A 15,045-nucleotide genomic window follows, 5' to 3' on the forward strand; every position below is an offset into this window, starting at 1 on the left:
CCCCCCCCCCCCCCCCCAGCAGAAGCTGGAAGCACAGCTCCTAGAACCCCACACTCTGGACTCACAGGACCCAAGCCCCGCTGCCTGGTTTAGCCACCAGGGGCAGCGCTGGGCTCCCAGTTCCACGACCCTCCCCTCTCTCCACCTCTGCCCTGGGCTTTATCTCTGGTCTGTCCTGCCTCCCTGTCATGTCTGTCTGCCCGTCTCTTTGAATTTTGAGCCAGTCAGTCTGAAACTTCAGAAATGTTGCAAATACAGTGCAAAGAACTTGTTTTCCTGAGCAGTTTGCGAGCGAGTTGCTGACACAGTGCCCTACCACCCCTACATGCTTTCCTAATTTTCCTATGAGGACTTCCTCCTACCTCACCCAACCCAGCCATCTGAGTCAGGGACCTGATGTTGACACATGACTACCGTCTCGTCCTCAGACCCCACTGAAAGTGTGGCCAGTTGTCCTGATGATGTCCTTTATGGGCACGGGAAGAATCCAGTTCCCAGTCAGCCAGTGCACTTGACTGTCGTATCTCTTCAGGCTCCATCGGTCTGGAAATCTCAGTCTTTCCTTGACTTCTGCGACCTTGTCACTTTTGATGATCACAAGCCATTTCATTGGTAGACTTGCCTCGATTTGGGTTGGTCTGATGCTTCCTCATTAGGTTCAGCCTGTGGCTCTTTGGCAGGAACATGGCAGACGTGGTGTCCTGTTCTCCAAGCGTCTCTTGGTGCTCGGTTTCCATCCATCCCATTACTGGTCATGTTTGCTTTGATCCCTTGATGAACAAGGAGACTGCCAGGCAAAGTTATTTTTTTCCCTTTTGTAATTTAGAAGCATGGCGTGGCAAGGTTCTTTGAGATTTGTAAATCTTCTGTTTCTCATCACACTTTGAATTTTTTCACTTCTTTCCCGTATTGGCCTGGACTCATTGAAGCCACTGCTATCATTCTGTATTGTAATGCTCCAATTTGCCCAGGTTTAGCCTTTGGGGGGCCCATTCGAGCTGGCGCCTGTATCCCTTTGTCTGTCTGCCCCTTTGATTCTCTGGTTCCCTTTATAGGCTCTGTGTCTTTCTGTCTAATTTCTCCTATTCTCTGTGTGTGCTGGTTCGTCTCTGTATTTGCCTCTGCCTTATCTGGATCTTCTTTTCTTCCTCTCTGACTCTCTGTTGCTTTTCTCCATTTTTCTCTATCTCTCTGTCTTTATCTGTGTCTCTCTGTCTCTCTGATTCTTTCTCTGTCTCTGTCTCCCTCTCTATCTCTTTGCCTCTTTGTCTCTCTGGCTTTCTGTCTCTCTTTCATTCTGTCGGTTTTTCTCTCATTCTGTCTCTCATGGCTCAGCCTCTCTCTCCCCCAGGACTCACTGCTGCTGTGTCTTCCAAGAGGAGTCCTGGACCTGCTGAGTTTGAGGAAGGCTGCCTCCCTTCCTCCCCTGAACACACAAGTTGCCCCCTCCAGCCCCTGTCCCAGAGGCTCTGGAATAGGGTACAAGGAGGAAGACTTGGAAGAGAAGAACCCTCCCCCAGAACGGCAGGGTCTGTCCTCAGTTGTGTCTCTGTGTGTGGTTATGTGCGTACAGGGAGGTCAGGAAGCTCTGTGCCTGGGAGAGGGAGAGAGCGAGGGATTTGCCAAAGTCTGTGCTCTGCTGGCCCCTGCTGCCGGAGCCGGGAAATGAATCGGGTTGGACACCACGGTGAGGTGCCTTGGAGAGGCCTGGTGCCTTCGAGCAGGGATGGCTTCCTGGGGGCGTCCTCTGAACAGGGAGCTCCCCCAGTCTGTGCCTGGGCTGAGGGCTGCAGATGGAAGGAGGGTGTCCTAAGCCATGTGGGTGCAGGGCTTTGCGGCTTAGAGTGCCTTCCTATATGTGGTTACAAAGGACAGACTGTTGGGGCTTGAGGGTGTGGTGCCCAACCTCACGCTATCCAGAGCGGGAAACTGAGGCTGTGGTAGCAGTGGGCAGTGACTGGGCCAGAGGCTCACGGCCGGTCGGACCCAGAGAAGACTTGGACCGCCCGCCTGCCTCCCATCTCATGTGTATGGTGGGGTAGATTTAAAAAGGAGATTTAACAGAGCAATATTTTCATCATGCAAAGAACCACAAATAAAAATAAAGTTGGCAGAAGGCTTCTGGGCTGGGGCTGGGGGTGGTAGTGAGGGGGTGAGAGAGAATGGGAGAACGTGGCATTCCAGGGATGTGAGTAAGGAGGCTAAGGACGTCAGCAGTAGAACAGATAAAGGGAGCAGCCACTTTCACACAGGGGCTGCCACACAGCAGTGACAAGGAAGCTTGGCTGCTCTGGTGGCTGTGTGGATGAATCCCACAGACTCACCCGAGCCACAGAAGCCAGACACGGGGGTACGGACCGCGCCGTGAAGTGGCCAACTCCGGCAAGACGAATCTTTGGTGATAGAAGTCACAATAGTGTTGGGGCGCCTGGGCGGCTCAGATGGTGAAGCATGCGACTCTTTTTTTTTTTTAATAAGAGATTTTATTTAATTGAGAGAGAGAAGAGAGAGAGAGAAAGGGAGAAGCAGACTCTCCACTGAGCAGAGAGCCCGATGCAGGGCTTGACCCCAGGACCCTGGGATCATGACCTGAGCCGAAGGCAGCTGCTTAACCAACTGAGCCATCCAGGTGCCCCGTGTCTGGCTTTTGATTTCGGCCCAGGTCATCTCAGAGCCGTGAGACTGAGCCCCTTGTCGAGCTCCGTGCTCAGCACAGAGTCTGCTTGAGATTCCCTCTCTCTCTCTCTCTCCCCCTCTGCCCCCCCAATAAATACATACATACATACATACATACATAAATACATAAATAAAATCTTAAAAGAAAGAGAAGGCACAATAGTGTTTATCTTAGGGGGATCTTGCCTGGATGGCCACAAGAGAGCCTTCCGGGGTGTGGAGACACGGTGAATGTGTAGAAAATTGTATCTAGGAAGCCATTTAAAATTAGTGTCCCAGTATGCCGACCCAGCTAGGTGCGGGAGTCTGGGTCACACTCAGCTCTCTTTCCTGGGGCACCTCCTCCCAGAAATGGGCTCAGGACTGTCACACCTGAAGGGGCTGTCACCTCTTGTTTTCCCCAGCCCTGGCCTACTTCTCCCCGAGTCCCCCGGCTCCTTCCCCAGCCTTCTGCCCAGGCCTGATCACTGTGCCTCTCCCCCCACAGCCAGAGGATCTGGAAGCCCCCAAGACTCACCACTTCAAGGTGAAGACCTTCAAGAAGGTGAAGCCCTGTGGTATCTGCCGTCAGGTCATCACCCGGGAGGGTTGCACCTGCAAAGGTGAGTAGCTGGTCAGGCTACGGGGGGCAGGGAGCGCGTTGTCGTGGGAATGAGGTGGCCTGGGACCTGGGCGGATGTCCTTGGGGTCCTGGCCTGGTGCCAGGTTCTCACGTTGGGGGGCGATGCTGAGCACACCAGGTGACAAGCTTGTGGGTGTGTATGGGTGGTACGTGGCGGATGGTTGGTGGCATGGGGATGGCATGTAGCTTGTGTGTGGATGATATGAACAAAGCATGCAGATGGCATGAGCAAGGTGTATGGCCAGTGGGGTGTGGCTGGCGTGTGGTTGGCGTGTACTGAGTGTGTGGATGGCATGTGGAGGTTGTGGGAGTGGGGTATGGCTGGGATGTCAGGTAGTTGGCACGCGGATGGCGTGTAGAAGGTGTGTGGGTGCTGCGTGGTGGTCACGTGGGTGACACATGGAGGTCCTGTGATTGGCACGTGGAGGGCATGCGGAAGGTGTGTGGGTGGCGTGTGACTGGCACTGGGAAAGACACCAAATTTAGGGGCAAGTTTAAGAGGCCCCGAATCAGACTAGAGGAAGGGCCTGTTGGCTGTTGGGCTTTTTCAATCACTGTTCTCGTGCGCTTCTGACCCGGCCTGGGGTTTGGCTCTCCCTGTTGCCAGAGAAGTCAGTGTCTTGCCCCAGATCACACGGTAGAATCAGCAGGAGGCCCCTGCACCCAATCTCAGTGGCTGACATCATCCCCCCCCCAGCTGCCCCACCAGATGCTTTCCTCTCCTCCCCCGCCCAACCTCCCGTCAATCGCCAGGGCCCCCCAATATAGTCTGAGTCACTGAGCTTCTCCACAACCAATTCCGGCTGCCGGCACCTCCCAGCTGGAGGGCTGACTGCAGCTCCTTTGCCAAACCACCCTCTCCAATCCAACGTCCTCACCAGCTCCCAGCCAGACTCCATGCAGACCTAGTTCTGTCCGTTCCCTGGATACAGCCTTGGGAGCCCCCCCCCATCCTCAAGACAGAGCACTGCCCCCTTCCTGTGGCTGTGAGGCCCAGCGGCATCCACCCCTTGGCAGCTCTCTGGCCCATCTACCCCTGTCCCCCAAGTCCATACTCAGGCCAGGGGCTCCCAGCTCAGCTCTTGCATAGGCCAGGCCTGTCAAACATGCCAAAGGGGCCAGGCTCTTTCTTGCCCCGGGCGTTTACTCATGTGGACTTTCCTCTCCTCCCCTCGCCCCCTGCCCAGAAGTCTCAGTGGGGTTGGGAAGCGAGGGCTCAGAGCCTAGGGAGTAATTATCAAAGCACTTCCTATCAAAGCACTCACATGGCTCTCCTGCAGTGCTCACAGCATGGGGGGGGGGTGCCTGTGTCACTCTTTCCTTACAGAGGAGGAAACTGAGGCTCAGAGTCATTAAGATGCTTGCCACGGCACACAGCTGGCTGGGTCCCAGTGGGCTTGTCAGGGGCTGTGCTCTCTGGGGGAGGGAAGTCTTCCTAGACAAGGAGTTCCGGCAGCATGATGGAGTGGGGAGTGCGTGGATGGGAGCGTGTGAGCATGTGTGAATGTGCATGTGGAGGACATTCTAGGCACGTCCTGCTCTGGGCAAAGGGGAGAGGTGAATGGTCCTTCACTGAAGAGCTGGGATACCCAAATGGAGTTTAGGGGGCCAACAGGGACTTCTGCAGTACCCAAATCCGCCGCATGGTGTCACCCTCCTCCCAGGAAGTCTGGCTGAGACGGGTGGTGGGTCAGGGTGGGAGCTGGGATGAGTCAGGCCCGAATTGCTGGGGGCGGAGTTTTGCATTTTGCTTGCGTCACCGCCCCACCTGACCCCGCCCTTTGAACCTGCCGCTGAAGTTAGCCCTTGAGCCTCCCCCCAGTTCCTTCCTTCCTTCCCCAGTGTGCCTTCCCTTCACCCCAGTGACCGCCAGCGTGCTGCTCTGATAGGAGGCAGCACAGGGGTAGAGTCAAAGGAAGTCTTGGCACTCACTGTGTGACCTTGGGCACATCTGTGGCCGCATGTTCTCTGATGGTCTGTGGTCCTAGGTTCCCCAGCTGACCTGGCTTGAGGGCCTGGGTTGAGGAGGGGATGTGACCCCGTGGGAATGGAAGGCTCCCAAGGTGAGACGCGGGTTTTACCTGGTTAGGAGCCTGGCCCTGCCAGTATGAACCAGAGTGGAAGGCAGGGGGCCAGTGGGCTGCCAGTCTGGTTTGGCAGCTCTGAATGAGTTATTGAGAAGTGGGAAGAAAGCCAGGACTGAAGTCCAAAGGCACCACCAGGTGTCAGGACTGGACCATGGAAGGGCTGGGGCCAGGGGGAGAGGGGACCAGCAAGGGAGGATTGAAGACTCCCAGCTATACAGGCTATGGTGTGCATTCTGAGCAAGAGCGTCAAGGTCAGGGTTGGGGCCACTGGGCTTACTGGTGGGAGATGCAGCAGTGAGACGACTCTCTGTGCTTCGGAACCAGGAGGTGGCATGAGATGGATAGACTCCCTTATCCAACCATCCATCCGTCCATCTATCTATCCATCCATCCATCCATCCACCCATCCGTCCATCTGTCCATCTGTCCATCCATCCATCCATCCATCCAGCCATCAATCTATCCATCCATGAAGGGCCACCAGGTATGGTTGTACAGGTTGCTCCCTGGCAAAGGGGGTGATTGTGGACTAAAATCCTGTCATGTTTTGTTCGCCAAGCCCAGGGTTTGCTGTGCTCTCTGGTTCCTTTTCTGGGCTTCCAGTCTGGGCTTCCAGCATGCTTACCTTCTGGATTCGTGGCTGGGGTGCTGGGGATGCAGGGAGTATGGAACATCAAGGCTGTGAATTCAGTCTCCACGGGGCTTGCAGTGCTGAGGGAACTCCTGCAGGCAGGGGCGGTGAGGACACTTTCCTAGATCTAGAGAAACTGGGGCACTTGTCGCCTCCCTGCAGCTGGCCTGCTCTATAGCTCGGACAATTCTGCCCCCTCTTTCCTGCGTTTTACTGTTGCACGTAATATGGCTGAGGGGGTGAGGTGGGAGGCGGGGCTGGGGAGAAGAGTCAAGGAGCCCAGGGTCTGGTCTGGGAGACTCAGAGATGGACCACACAAAGAACTAAGGTGGAGGGACATTTGGGCGTACGTGTGACTGATAAACAGGCCAAGAGGTCACCATGAGATGGCTGTCAGTCTTCTCCTTCGCTGAGCTGTTTCCTCCTGCGTACCATGGGGTTAATAATAAACCCTGACCTGCATCCCTGGGGGGCTGGTGACTGTGAGGAACATGGATGTTCTGTGTGTGGTTGGAACACGAACACCAGCATTAAGGACTAAGGCTCCGCGTGGGGGAGACGGACGGATGAGACGATGGGAGAGGAGGCCCCGGGCCTTTGTTAAGGGTCCGGGTTCTATCTCTGGCCCTGCCACCCATAGGCTGTGTGACCTCAGATAAGTCATGCCACTGCTCAGGACTCAGTTTCCTCAACTACAGGGAAGGGATTAGACCAAGAATGCTCACTGAGGCCCAGATGGCGGCGGGATGGGGGCTAGTGTCTGGAAAACTCCCTTGTTGGAGTCAGTAAAGGCTTGATAACTCTCCCAGTGGAGGCAGCCACTTCACCTCCTGCATACACACGTGCATCCCTCTGATGGTCGTGAACTGAGCCCCCTCTGGGCTGGATGTGGTGCCAGGTCCTGGTGCCAAGACCCAGCCCCTGACCGGGGAAGACAGACATGCCATCAGACGATCACACAACATGGTGGCAAAGCTGACCCGGAGGTGTGTGTGAAAGGTCATCTCTGACTTAGCAGAGATTTTCCTGTCGGGCCTCACCAGGGAAGGTATAGGTAGGCTGGGTCTTGAGGGGTGTGTAGGAGCTCCTCTGTTTAAACAGTGGGTTTCCCACAGATTCTTGGGGTGGTGCTCTAGGGAGTCTAGGGCCCTAGCCTTCTGCTAGGCTGAAACCCAAGGGAAGAGACCAGAATGCCAGCCCAAGAGCCCAAGGGCTGCCATCTGGGCCTGGATTTGGGGGCTAGGCTTAGACTACTTCCCTTCTCAATGCCTCTGATCAGCCTGGAAGGTAGGGGAAGCCGCCGGCAGTTTACCCAGAGTGCGATGCACTTGGGAAAGATAATTAGGCTCTCAGTGGGACAAACCTACCCAGAAGCCCTTACTGGTGGGATTTGGGGAAACTTGTTTCAGGGAGCTCTTTGTCCTCTGTTTCTTTACGGAGATCCCAGCTTCTACCCTCTGTCTGAGGACCTCTTTGGAATCATTGGAGGCAGACTGGTAGGGTGGGAAGACCCCAAGTTCTAGTTTTGGCTTTGCCATGGTCTGGCTGTGTGAGCTTGGGTGAGAAACTTAACCTCTCTGGGCCTGGCTTTCCCGTTTCCCTAAAGGACGGATTGGACTAGATCAGAGGCTCTAAACTGTCATCGAAAGGAACTGTGAGGTTTTTTTGGAGGTGTTTTAGGGGCCTGAGAAGGTAAGAAAAAGGGGAAACCCAAGGGGGAAGCCTTGGGGGGTTGGGGCCCTTGGAACCCCTACCCACTTTAATCAGAACAGCTCTGGCTTTGGCAGTTAAATATATCAGGTGGCAGTATGGATGGTGGTCTTGCACTTAGCCCGGACGTCCTGGATTCATATCCCAGCTCTGCCCCTTACTAGTAAGAACTTGAGCGGATTATGTCACCTGTCCGAGCCTCAGTCACCTCTCCTTTAAAATGAGACACATAGCACATCTCCGTCCTCAGGTTACTTTGGGGGATTAAATGACATAATATGTACACATAAAGGGCTCAGAACAAGCATTTAGTAAATATTACCCAAGATCACTGAGGTTCCATGTAGGAGTCCATCTGCATGAAAGTTTGAAAACCACTGGATGAGAACATCTAGAAGGTTTCCTCTTGCTTGAACTTCAGAGCCACGTGGTGCTCACAACCCCTGGCCATCCCCTGAGATACCTTGTATTACTTGAGGTACCCCAGAGAAACAGAACCAACAGGATGTATGTATGGATGGGTAGATAAGTAGGTAGATATGTGGGTAGTCGATGGATGGATAGATAAATAATTTATTTTAAGGAATTGGCTCATGCAATTATAGAGGCTTGGCAAGTCCAAAATCTGTTGTCAGGGTGGAGACCCAGGGAAGAGTTGCAGTTCAACTTCAAAACCAGTCTGCTGGAGGAGTCCCTTCTTGCTTGGAGAGATCAGGCCTTCAACTGATTGGACATGGCCCACCCACATTATGGAAGTTAATGTGCTATACTTAAGGTCTCCTGATTTAAATGTTAATCTTATTAAAAAAAGAAACCCCTTCACAGAAACATCTAGAATAATGATGAACAACTACCTGGGTATGATAGATAGCCTACCCAAGCTGACACATAATATAAACCATCACACACCTCCAGTCCAGGCCGTGAAGATAAGCAGGGCAGGGAAGGGCTGTGAGGCCACGTGGGCAGGTGGGTGGCTGGGCCAGTCTCTCTGCCAGCTGGGGAAAGGAGCTGAGGCCTACTGGGCGTGTGGGCTGTTCCTGCTGGGGTCAGGTGCACACCGAGGCTATGTGCTCATTTTCCGAGCTGAGGCCAGGAGGAAAAGGCCATTTAGATCCCAACAATGTTGGCTTCCTGTGTTCCCGGGAGGCAGGAAGCCACCTCAGGACAGAGTACCAGCAGCCCAGTGAGGCGGGAGCTGGCTCAGGGCTTGGGCTGGGGGTGCAGTTGTCTAACCCAGCAGGTGACCTGTGGACCCTCCACACTATGGGGCTCTCTGCTCCACCACCAGCTGGGGCCTGCTGGGTGGGAGGCCGTGTCGACACCCATGGGCAGAGATGAGGCTCCTGGGGATCCATGAAGCTTTGGTTTGACAGGGTCCCTCCCCGGGGGCCTTCATCTTGTGGGGTCACTGGCTTACGAGGCCACTGCCTTCTGTGGGAACTGGGGGAGGCCACAGTCCGCTCAGGTGGGGTGGACCCCGAGATGCGTGTCTGGGGACGACTCAAGTACAAAGCACAGCAGGATGGGAAGGCTGACGTTTTCCTGCCCTGGTTCCCCCACAAGGAGGAGCGGTACCTTGCAGAGTGGGCATCCCTGTCAACCGCAGGCTGGTTGTTCCCTCCACAGTGTCTGGGATGCACTCAGGGTTGGAACCCGGGCCTCTCCCCTTTCTTCGTCGGAGGGAGGAAGAGGCAGGTGGTGAGACCAGTGGGGTGCCACAGGCTCTCACAGCCGGAAGAGGGCTTGAGGACCATCTGTTCCGGGGCTCAGTGATGCAGGGGCTTTCAGGACTGATGCAGGCAAATGAGTGAGTCAGCAGGGCATAATGGGGACCAGAGAGTGGGAATGACTTGCTTCAGGTCACACAGCTGTCTGATGGCACTCAGGTCTAGAACAGCGTCTCTGGTATAATAGCAGCAATACAGAATCCGATGACGCTGATAGCAGCTACAACCTCATACAGAGCATACTCGGGGCCAGCCGCACACATGAAGTCAGTCAATTCTCACAACAGCCCTGGGAAGGAGGTGCTGCTATTGCCTCCATTTTATAGATGAGGAAATGGAGGCTCAGAGTGGCTGCGTAACTGGTCCCAGATCACAGAGCATGACCGACATCTGAGCTGAGGGCCAGTCTCCATGCAGCCAGGCAGGTAAGCGGGTAGATGGAGAAGTGGACCAGGCTGGATCATAGGTGGTGTTCGTACTGAGGCACTCAGAAAGCACTGACCGTGGTCCACATTGGCCCTCTCCCAGCAGGGGCTGGAGCTGAAAAGTGGGGCTCACCCACCCTCTCTTGTGGCTGCTCCATTGCCCCAGAACATCAGCCTCAGTCCCAGCGGTTGAGGCTGGGAAGAATTCTTCCAGTTTTAAATTTACAGCACATTTGTTGAGCCCCATCTGTAAGTCAGCCCTCGTGCTAGGAGAAGGGGCAGGATGCAAAGCTGACAGCTTGAGCAGGACCTCACTGGGAGCACAGGAAGGGGAGGGATCATCTTTGAATGCCCGATTATCCAGGGAGGGACATTTTGAAATGGACCTTGGAGGATGTATATGAGTTCACCATTTCAGATGTATCAGATTTAACGCCCTTTTTGGGAGTCAGTGTGGCAGATCTCTCTTGCAGCAGTGGCTGGAGGTAGAGGCAAGACCAGGCCATGCAGGGCCTTATGAGTGTGCCGAGGAGCTGGACAAGACAGTTCTAAGCAGGAGTGTAATGTGATCAGTTTGCACTTGAGAATGGTCTGTGGCTCTATGGATTAAAGCGGGGGGCCAAGCCTGGAGGGGAGACAGGGTCCAGGGAAGGATAATTGGTCTGAACTGGTGCAGTAGTGGGGGGCCTGGAAGGAAGGGGGGCATATTTGACAGCCTCTTTGGAATTACTTTCTGGGACACGATGACTAATTGCTTGGTAGGGAAAGGAAAGGGAAGAAGGAATTCCAGAAATAAGCATGCCTGTACCCACGGAGCAAGGAAGGAGCAAGGAGATGGCCTCTGGCTTCAGTGTCCATCATCAGCCTTTAGCCTCTTGCTTTCTGAGGGATCCTGGGCTCTGGTTTCTGTGTTGATTACCTGTAACTACATAACAAATTTGTCCCCAAACTTAGCAATTTGCAACAGATATGAAATTATGATCTCACAGCGTTTCCGAGGGTCAGGGTTTCACGTGTGGCTTCACTGGGTGGTTTGGACCCTTGGTCTCTCTTGAGTTGTAGTCGTGAGCCGGGGTCGTAGTCACCTGAGGGCCTGACAGGGACCGGAGGATCCACTTGCAAGGTGGTTCGGTCATGCACCTACCAAGTTGGGACTGGCTGGTGGCAGGAGGCCTCAGCTGTTCATCACATGGCCCTTTCTGTAGCGCTGCCTGGGTGTCCTCACGATGTGGTGACTGGCTTCTCCCAGAGCCGGTGATCCAAGAGACCGGGGCTGAAGCCACGATGCCTTTGATGACTGAGCCTCAGGAGTCACACACCAGCATTTCTACAATACTCAGTGGGGTACATGAGCCAGCCCTAGTCACCGTGGGAGAGGATGACAGGAGGGTGTGCATCCAGGAGGCAGGAAACACTGGCTGCCTCAGTTTCCCTTTCTGGAGCACAGTTGAATGTGCCATATGCATCTGGGAAGTGGGAAGCCAGCAGAGTGGCACGACCAAGGTGCGCATGACAGTAGGGGACCTGCCAGTTAGAGTAGGAGATACTGCCCCCTGGGGGAGACTGGAGAAGGGTGGCCTACTGTGAGGGCACTGTTCCTGGAGGGCCTCCCTGGGGGTGGGTACAGGTGCTCCTAAGGTCTAAAAAATCCACCAGCAGAGCTGCTGGGAACCTGCCACTCGAGTGGAGTTTGCCGAGCTTTTGTCTTCTGGGCCGGAGGCTGGGGAAGGTCTCGTTTGCTCCCGCTGGAGAGCTCTCAAGGGCACGCTCTGCATTCCAGAACGCATGGAGCCCTCCGCTCACTGTACTGCCGTTGCCCTACGGTCTCTCCATCTGCCCTCCGCCCAAGGACATTTGTTGAGTGTCTGCCCACTGTGTGACAGGCAGGGCCGCCCCGTATGGTCATGCAGGCCGTTCACTGCCAAGGGCGCCTACCCGAGAGAGCTCCGGAAGCAGCCACGCTTTGCTCTCCAAACCACGCACCCAGGTACAGAGTTGGGTCCACCTGGAGAAAGGGCACCTTCTCGCCATTTCCACAAAGACGCCGTATTCAACTGTGTGTCCAAGAGGCTGGTCTGCCCAGAGGGTAACATATTTTCTACTTTGCACAAAGCTGCTGTTTGGTGTGGGGGGCCTGGATCAGAAACTGTTCTAGCTGCTGGGGACTTGGTGTGAACGAGACAGGCATGCTCCCTGCCCTCATGGATCTAGTGTAGGGAGATATACTATTCATAAGTGAGCAGGAATTATTCACGTTGATTTGTCAGACTATGAACTGTGTTAAGAAGAAAATTATCGGGGTGCTGCTGAGAAAGAATGTTGGAGGTGTTTAATGTCACTTGGGTGTTCAGGAAAAGCTTCTTTGAGGAGATAGATGGCTTTCAGTGGATTCTGCAAGTAGAAGAAGGATTTGGCTTGGTGAGCAATGGACAGCTAGGGTGAGGGAGAATGTTCCATGCAGCCAGAACAGCAAGTGCAGAGGTCCTGGGGTAGGAAAGGATTTGGTGCATTCTGTGAACTGTCTGCAGTATGCAGTGTGATACTTGAGGAGGATGGAGTCCTGGCTATCCTTGTGCTGTTGGTATCTTGACTGGGGTTAGGAGGCCCAGAGTGGACACTTAGGGAATGCCTTTTTTGATGGATTATGAAATGTTGGGGGCAGGGTATGGCTCAGGGAAAGGTTGAGAGTGGAGTGGGAATGATTAAATGGAGGTCTCCATTAATGGAGATCTCCAGGGGAGATCTTCAGTCAGGTCCAACTTCTCAATCATTTATTAAGCTTCTACTGTGTACCAGGTATTGCATAGTGAGAGAAAGAGGGAGAGAGAGAGAGAGGGAGGGAGAGACAGGTCCTTCCTTTGACGGAGCCCACAGCTGTAGGGACCAAGGTGGTGGGGGAAATGTGCTGTGTGGTGATACCAGTGAGGAAGGAGGGAACAGCGAGGGAGGCCTCCAGAGGAGGGGCCCAGGACTTATTCCCCAAGGCCTGGGATTTGATTAGCAGAGCAAGGGGAAAGGTCCTTCTCTTTGGAGGTAGTGGCCCAGTGGGGCGCCTGCTTGGCTGGAAGGGCCTTCCAAGCTCAGGCCACATGGCCTAAGGCTTTCTCAATTCCACATTCCAAGGCCAGGAAAGAAGGCATGGGGGTGGGGCCGGGGTGTCTGGAGGGGAGTTGCCATCCTGGAGTAGTTGAGGGGGTGGGGCAAGAGAGAAGCAGAAAGGCTAGACAGATGGGCATGACTTGACTTGGGTGGCCAGGGGTGGGTATGTCCTTGGTGTGGACAGGGGTGGAGAAGTCCCTGGGCTGGACTGGGTGGCTGATGGGGTCAGGAAAGCCTTGCTCAGCACCAGCTGAGTCACAGGCCTGAGCTGGGGCCAGGACTAGGTTCTGGGAGAACAAGGTCCCAGGCAGGGCTGATGGCCAAGGTCACATCCCAGACTTCCACTCCTACAGACCAATCAGAAGCCTTGTATGGAGAGACCTGTTTTGGCAGCTCTGGGCCTTCCTCTGTGCCTCGGTCTCCCCTTTTGCATTCTGCCGAGAATCAGGTTGGCTCAAAGCCAGAAAGGGGTTGGACAAACTGTAGATCCAAGAGGCCAGGGCAGCTGGCTGTGGCCCAGGGCTGTGGCTGCCAGGGATTTGGGGTTGGGACAGCTCTCCCCTGCCTCCCTGACCACTGTTCTCTAACCAGTGCCCGTAACCCACCTGTCTCAGCAGCTAAAAAGGTCAAGTCAGTGCAGAAGCTCGGCTCAGTAGACCCCTCACCCCTTCTGTGGGACCTGGTGGGAGGGGACCACCAAACCCCAGGGTGGAGGGCCCTGGGGGTGGGGCAGGCAGGGCTGGGACATTCCAGACTGAGGGAACCCCATAGGAAATTTGATTCCAGCTTCTGGTAGTGGGAGGGCAGTGTGTGTGTGTGTGTGTGTGTGTGTGTGTGTGTGTGTTTCAAGTGATGCAGAAGTTTGTGAGCCTGTGTAAGCATCTATCCGTGTGTCCGTGTCCACCAACCGTGTCAGGCTGTACTCTGAGGGTGTCCTGTGAAAGTGTGTGTGTTGGGGCCCCGGAGTCAGAGGTTTCCCTTGGGCATGAGTGTGAGTGTGTGTCAGGCTGTGTGTGTATATATGTGTGTATGTGTGCATGTCTGGACGAGTGTATGGGGATAGAGGTTATAGGTGATTCTGTGTGTGTGTGTGTGTGTGTGTGTGTGTGCACTTGTCCTCTCCTGGACGGTAAATCGGGTCTGTGTGTCTGTCTTGGGGGGAGAGTGAGCGTGATGATTGTTCCTGGGGTGCTGGCTGTTTGCCTGCCTGGTGTGTATGTAAGGGGAGAAGGCCCCCCGTATTTCTCAGCGCTGCCACGGGGCCTGGGTCCGGGCCACCTCTGCCCCTGGCAAGGATCCAGCGGGGGAGTCGGTTCCCCCGCCCCTCCCACCTTCCCGCGCCCGCCCCAGGGGCTCTGGAGATGGGGGCTCCGCGCCTCCCCGACACGCGGGTCCGCAGTCCCGGGCTTTCCCGCCCCGCAGGCCCCGGGGAGTTGAGGCAGCCGCCCCCCTCTGCCCCCTCCTCCCTCCGTTCCTCCTTCCCTCCCTTCCCTCCCGAGCGCCGAGTGCGGGCGGGGGTGGGAGGAGATTTCGCCCGAGTTTCCATTTCATACCTCGCGGCTAAACTTTCTTTCTGTGTCTCGCCCTCTCGCAGTCTGCAGCTTCTCCTGTCATCGGAAATGCCAGGCCAAGGTAAGGGGCTGCGGGCCGGCTGGCTCCGCGGGGGGCTCGGGGACGGGACTGGCTCGGTCCGGGCGGGGAGCTGTGGGCGCGGAGGGGCCGGGGGCGGTGCCCCGGTCGTCCCCTGCCCCGCTCTTTGTTTATGCAAAGCTTGGGGCCGGAGCCGGCCCGGGTCAAGGTGAAGGCGAGGGCCGGGGGCGGGGGCCCGGGGTGCGGGGTCTGGGCAGCTCCTGAAAGTGGCTGGCGGGGACGGAGCTCCGAGGGAGGGGTCTCTGAAGGTATTTCTACCTAGTTGGGGGGGGGGTTGCTGGTTGGGGGAATGGAGGAGGAGGGGGCTGCAATTCGGTTCTCCCGTGGGCCGCGCAGAGCCCTGGTTGGCCCAGTTCGGGCAGCCTGGAAAATCTCAGGATGGGGGCTGCAGCCAAAGAAGCCCGAGAGCGGGGGG

At 55.6% G+C, this 15,045-nt stretch overlaps 1 protein-coding gene across 5 annotated transcripts in view; it reads left to right on the plus strand.

Annotated features, from left to right (window-relative positions):
* TNS1 (tensin 1) overlaps positions 1 to 15,045 on the plus strand; it is a 204,151-nt gene that overhangs the window by 17,049 nt on the left and 172,057 nt on the right. For all 5 annotated transcript variants that reach the window (XM_040640876.1, XM_040640886.1, XM_040640880.1 and 2 more), the window contains exons 2-3: positions 3,164 to 3,278; positions 14,575 to 14,612. In XM_040640876.1, coding sequence (XP_040496810.1) covers positions 3,164 to 3,278; positions 14,575 to 14,612 — 153 coding nt within the window. The remainder of the gene's footprint in view (positions 1 to 3,163; positions 3,279 to 14,574; positions 14,613 to 15,045) is intronic.

This window comes from Ursus maritimus, unplaced genomic scaffold (assembly GCF_017311325.1).
Source record: "Ursus maritimus isolate PB19 unplaced genomic scaffold, ASM1731132v1 scaffold_1, whole genome shotgun sequence".
Classification (NCBI taxonomy): Eukaryota; Metazoa; Chordata; class Mammalia; order Carnivora; family Ursidae; genus Ursus; species Ursus maritimus.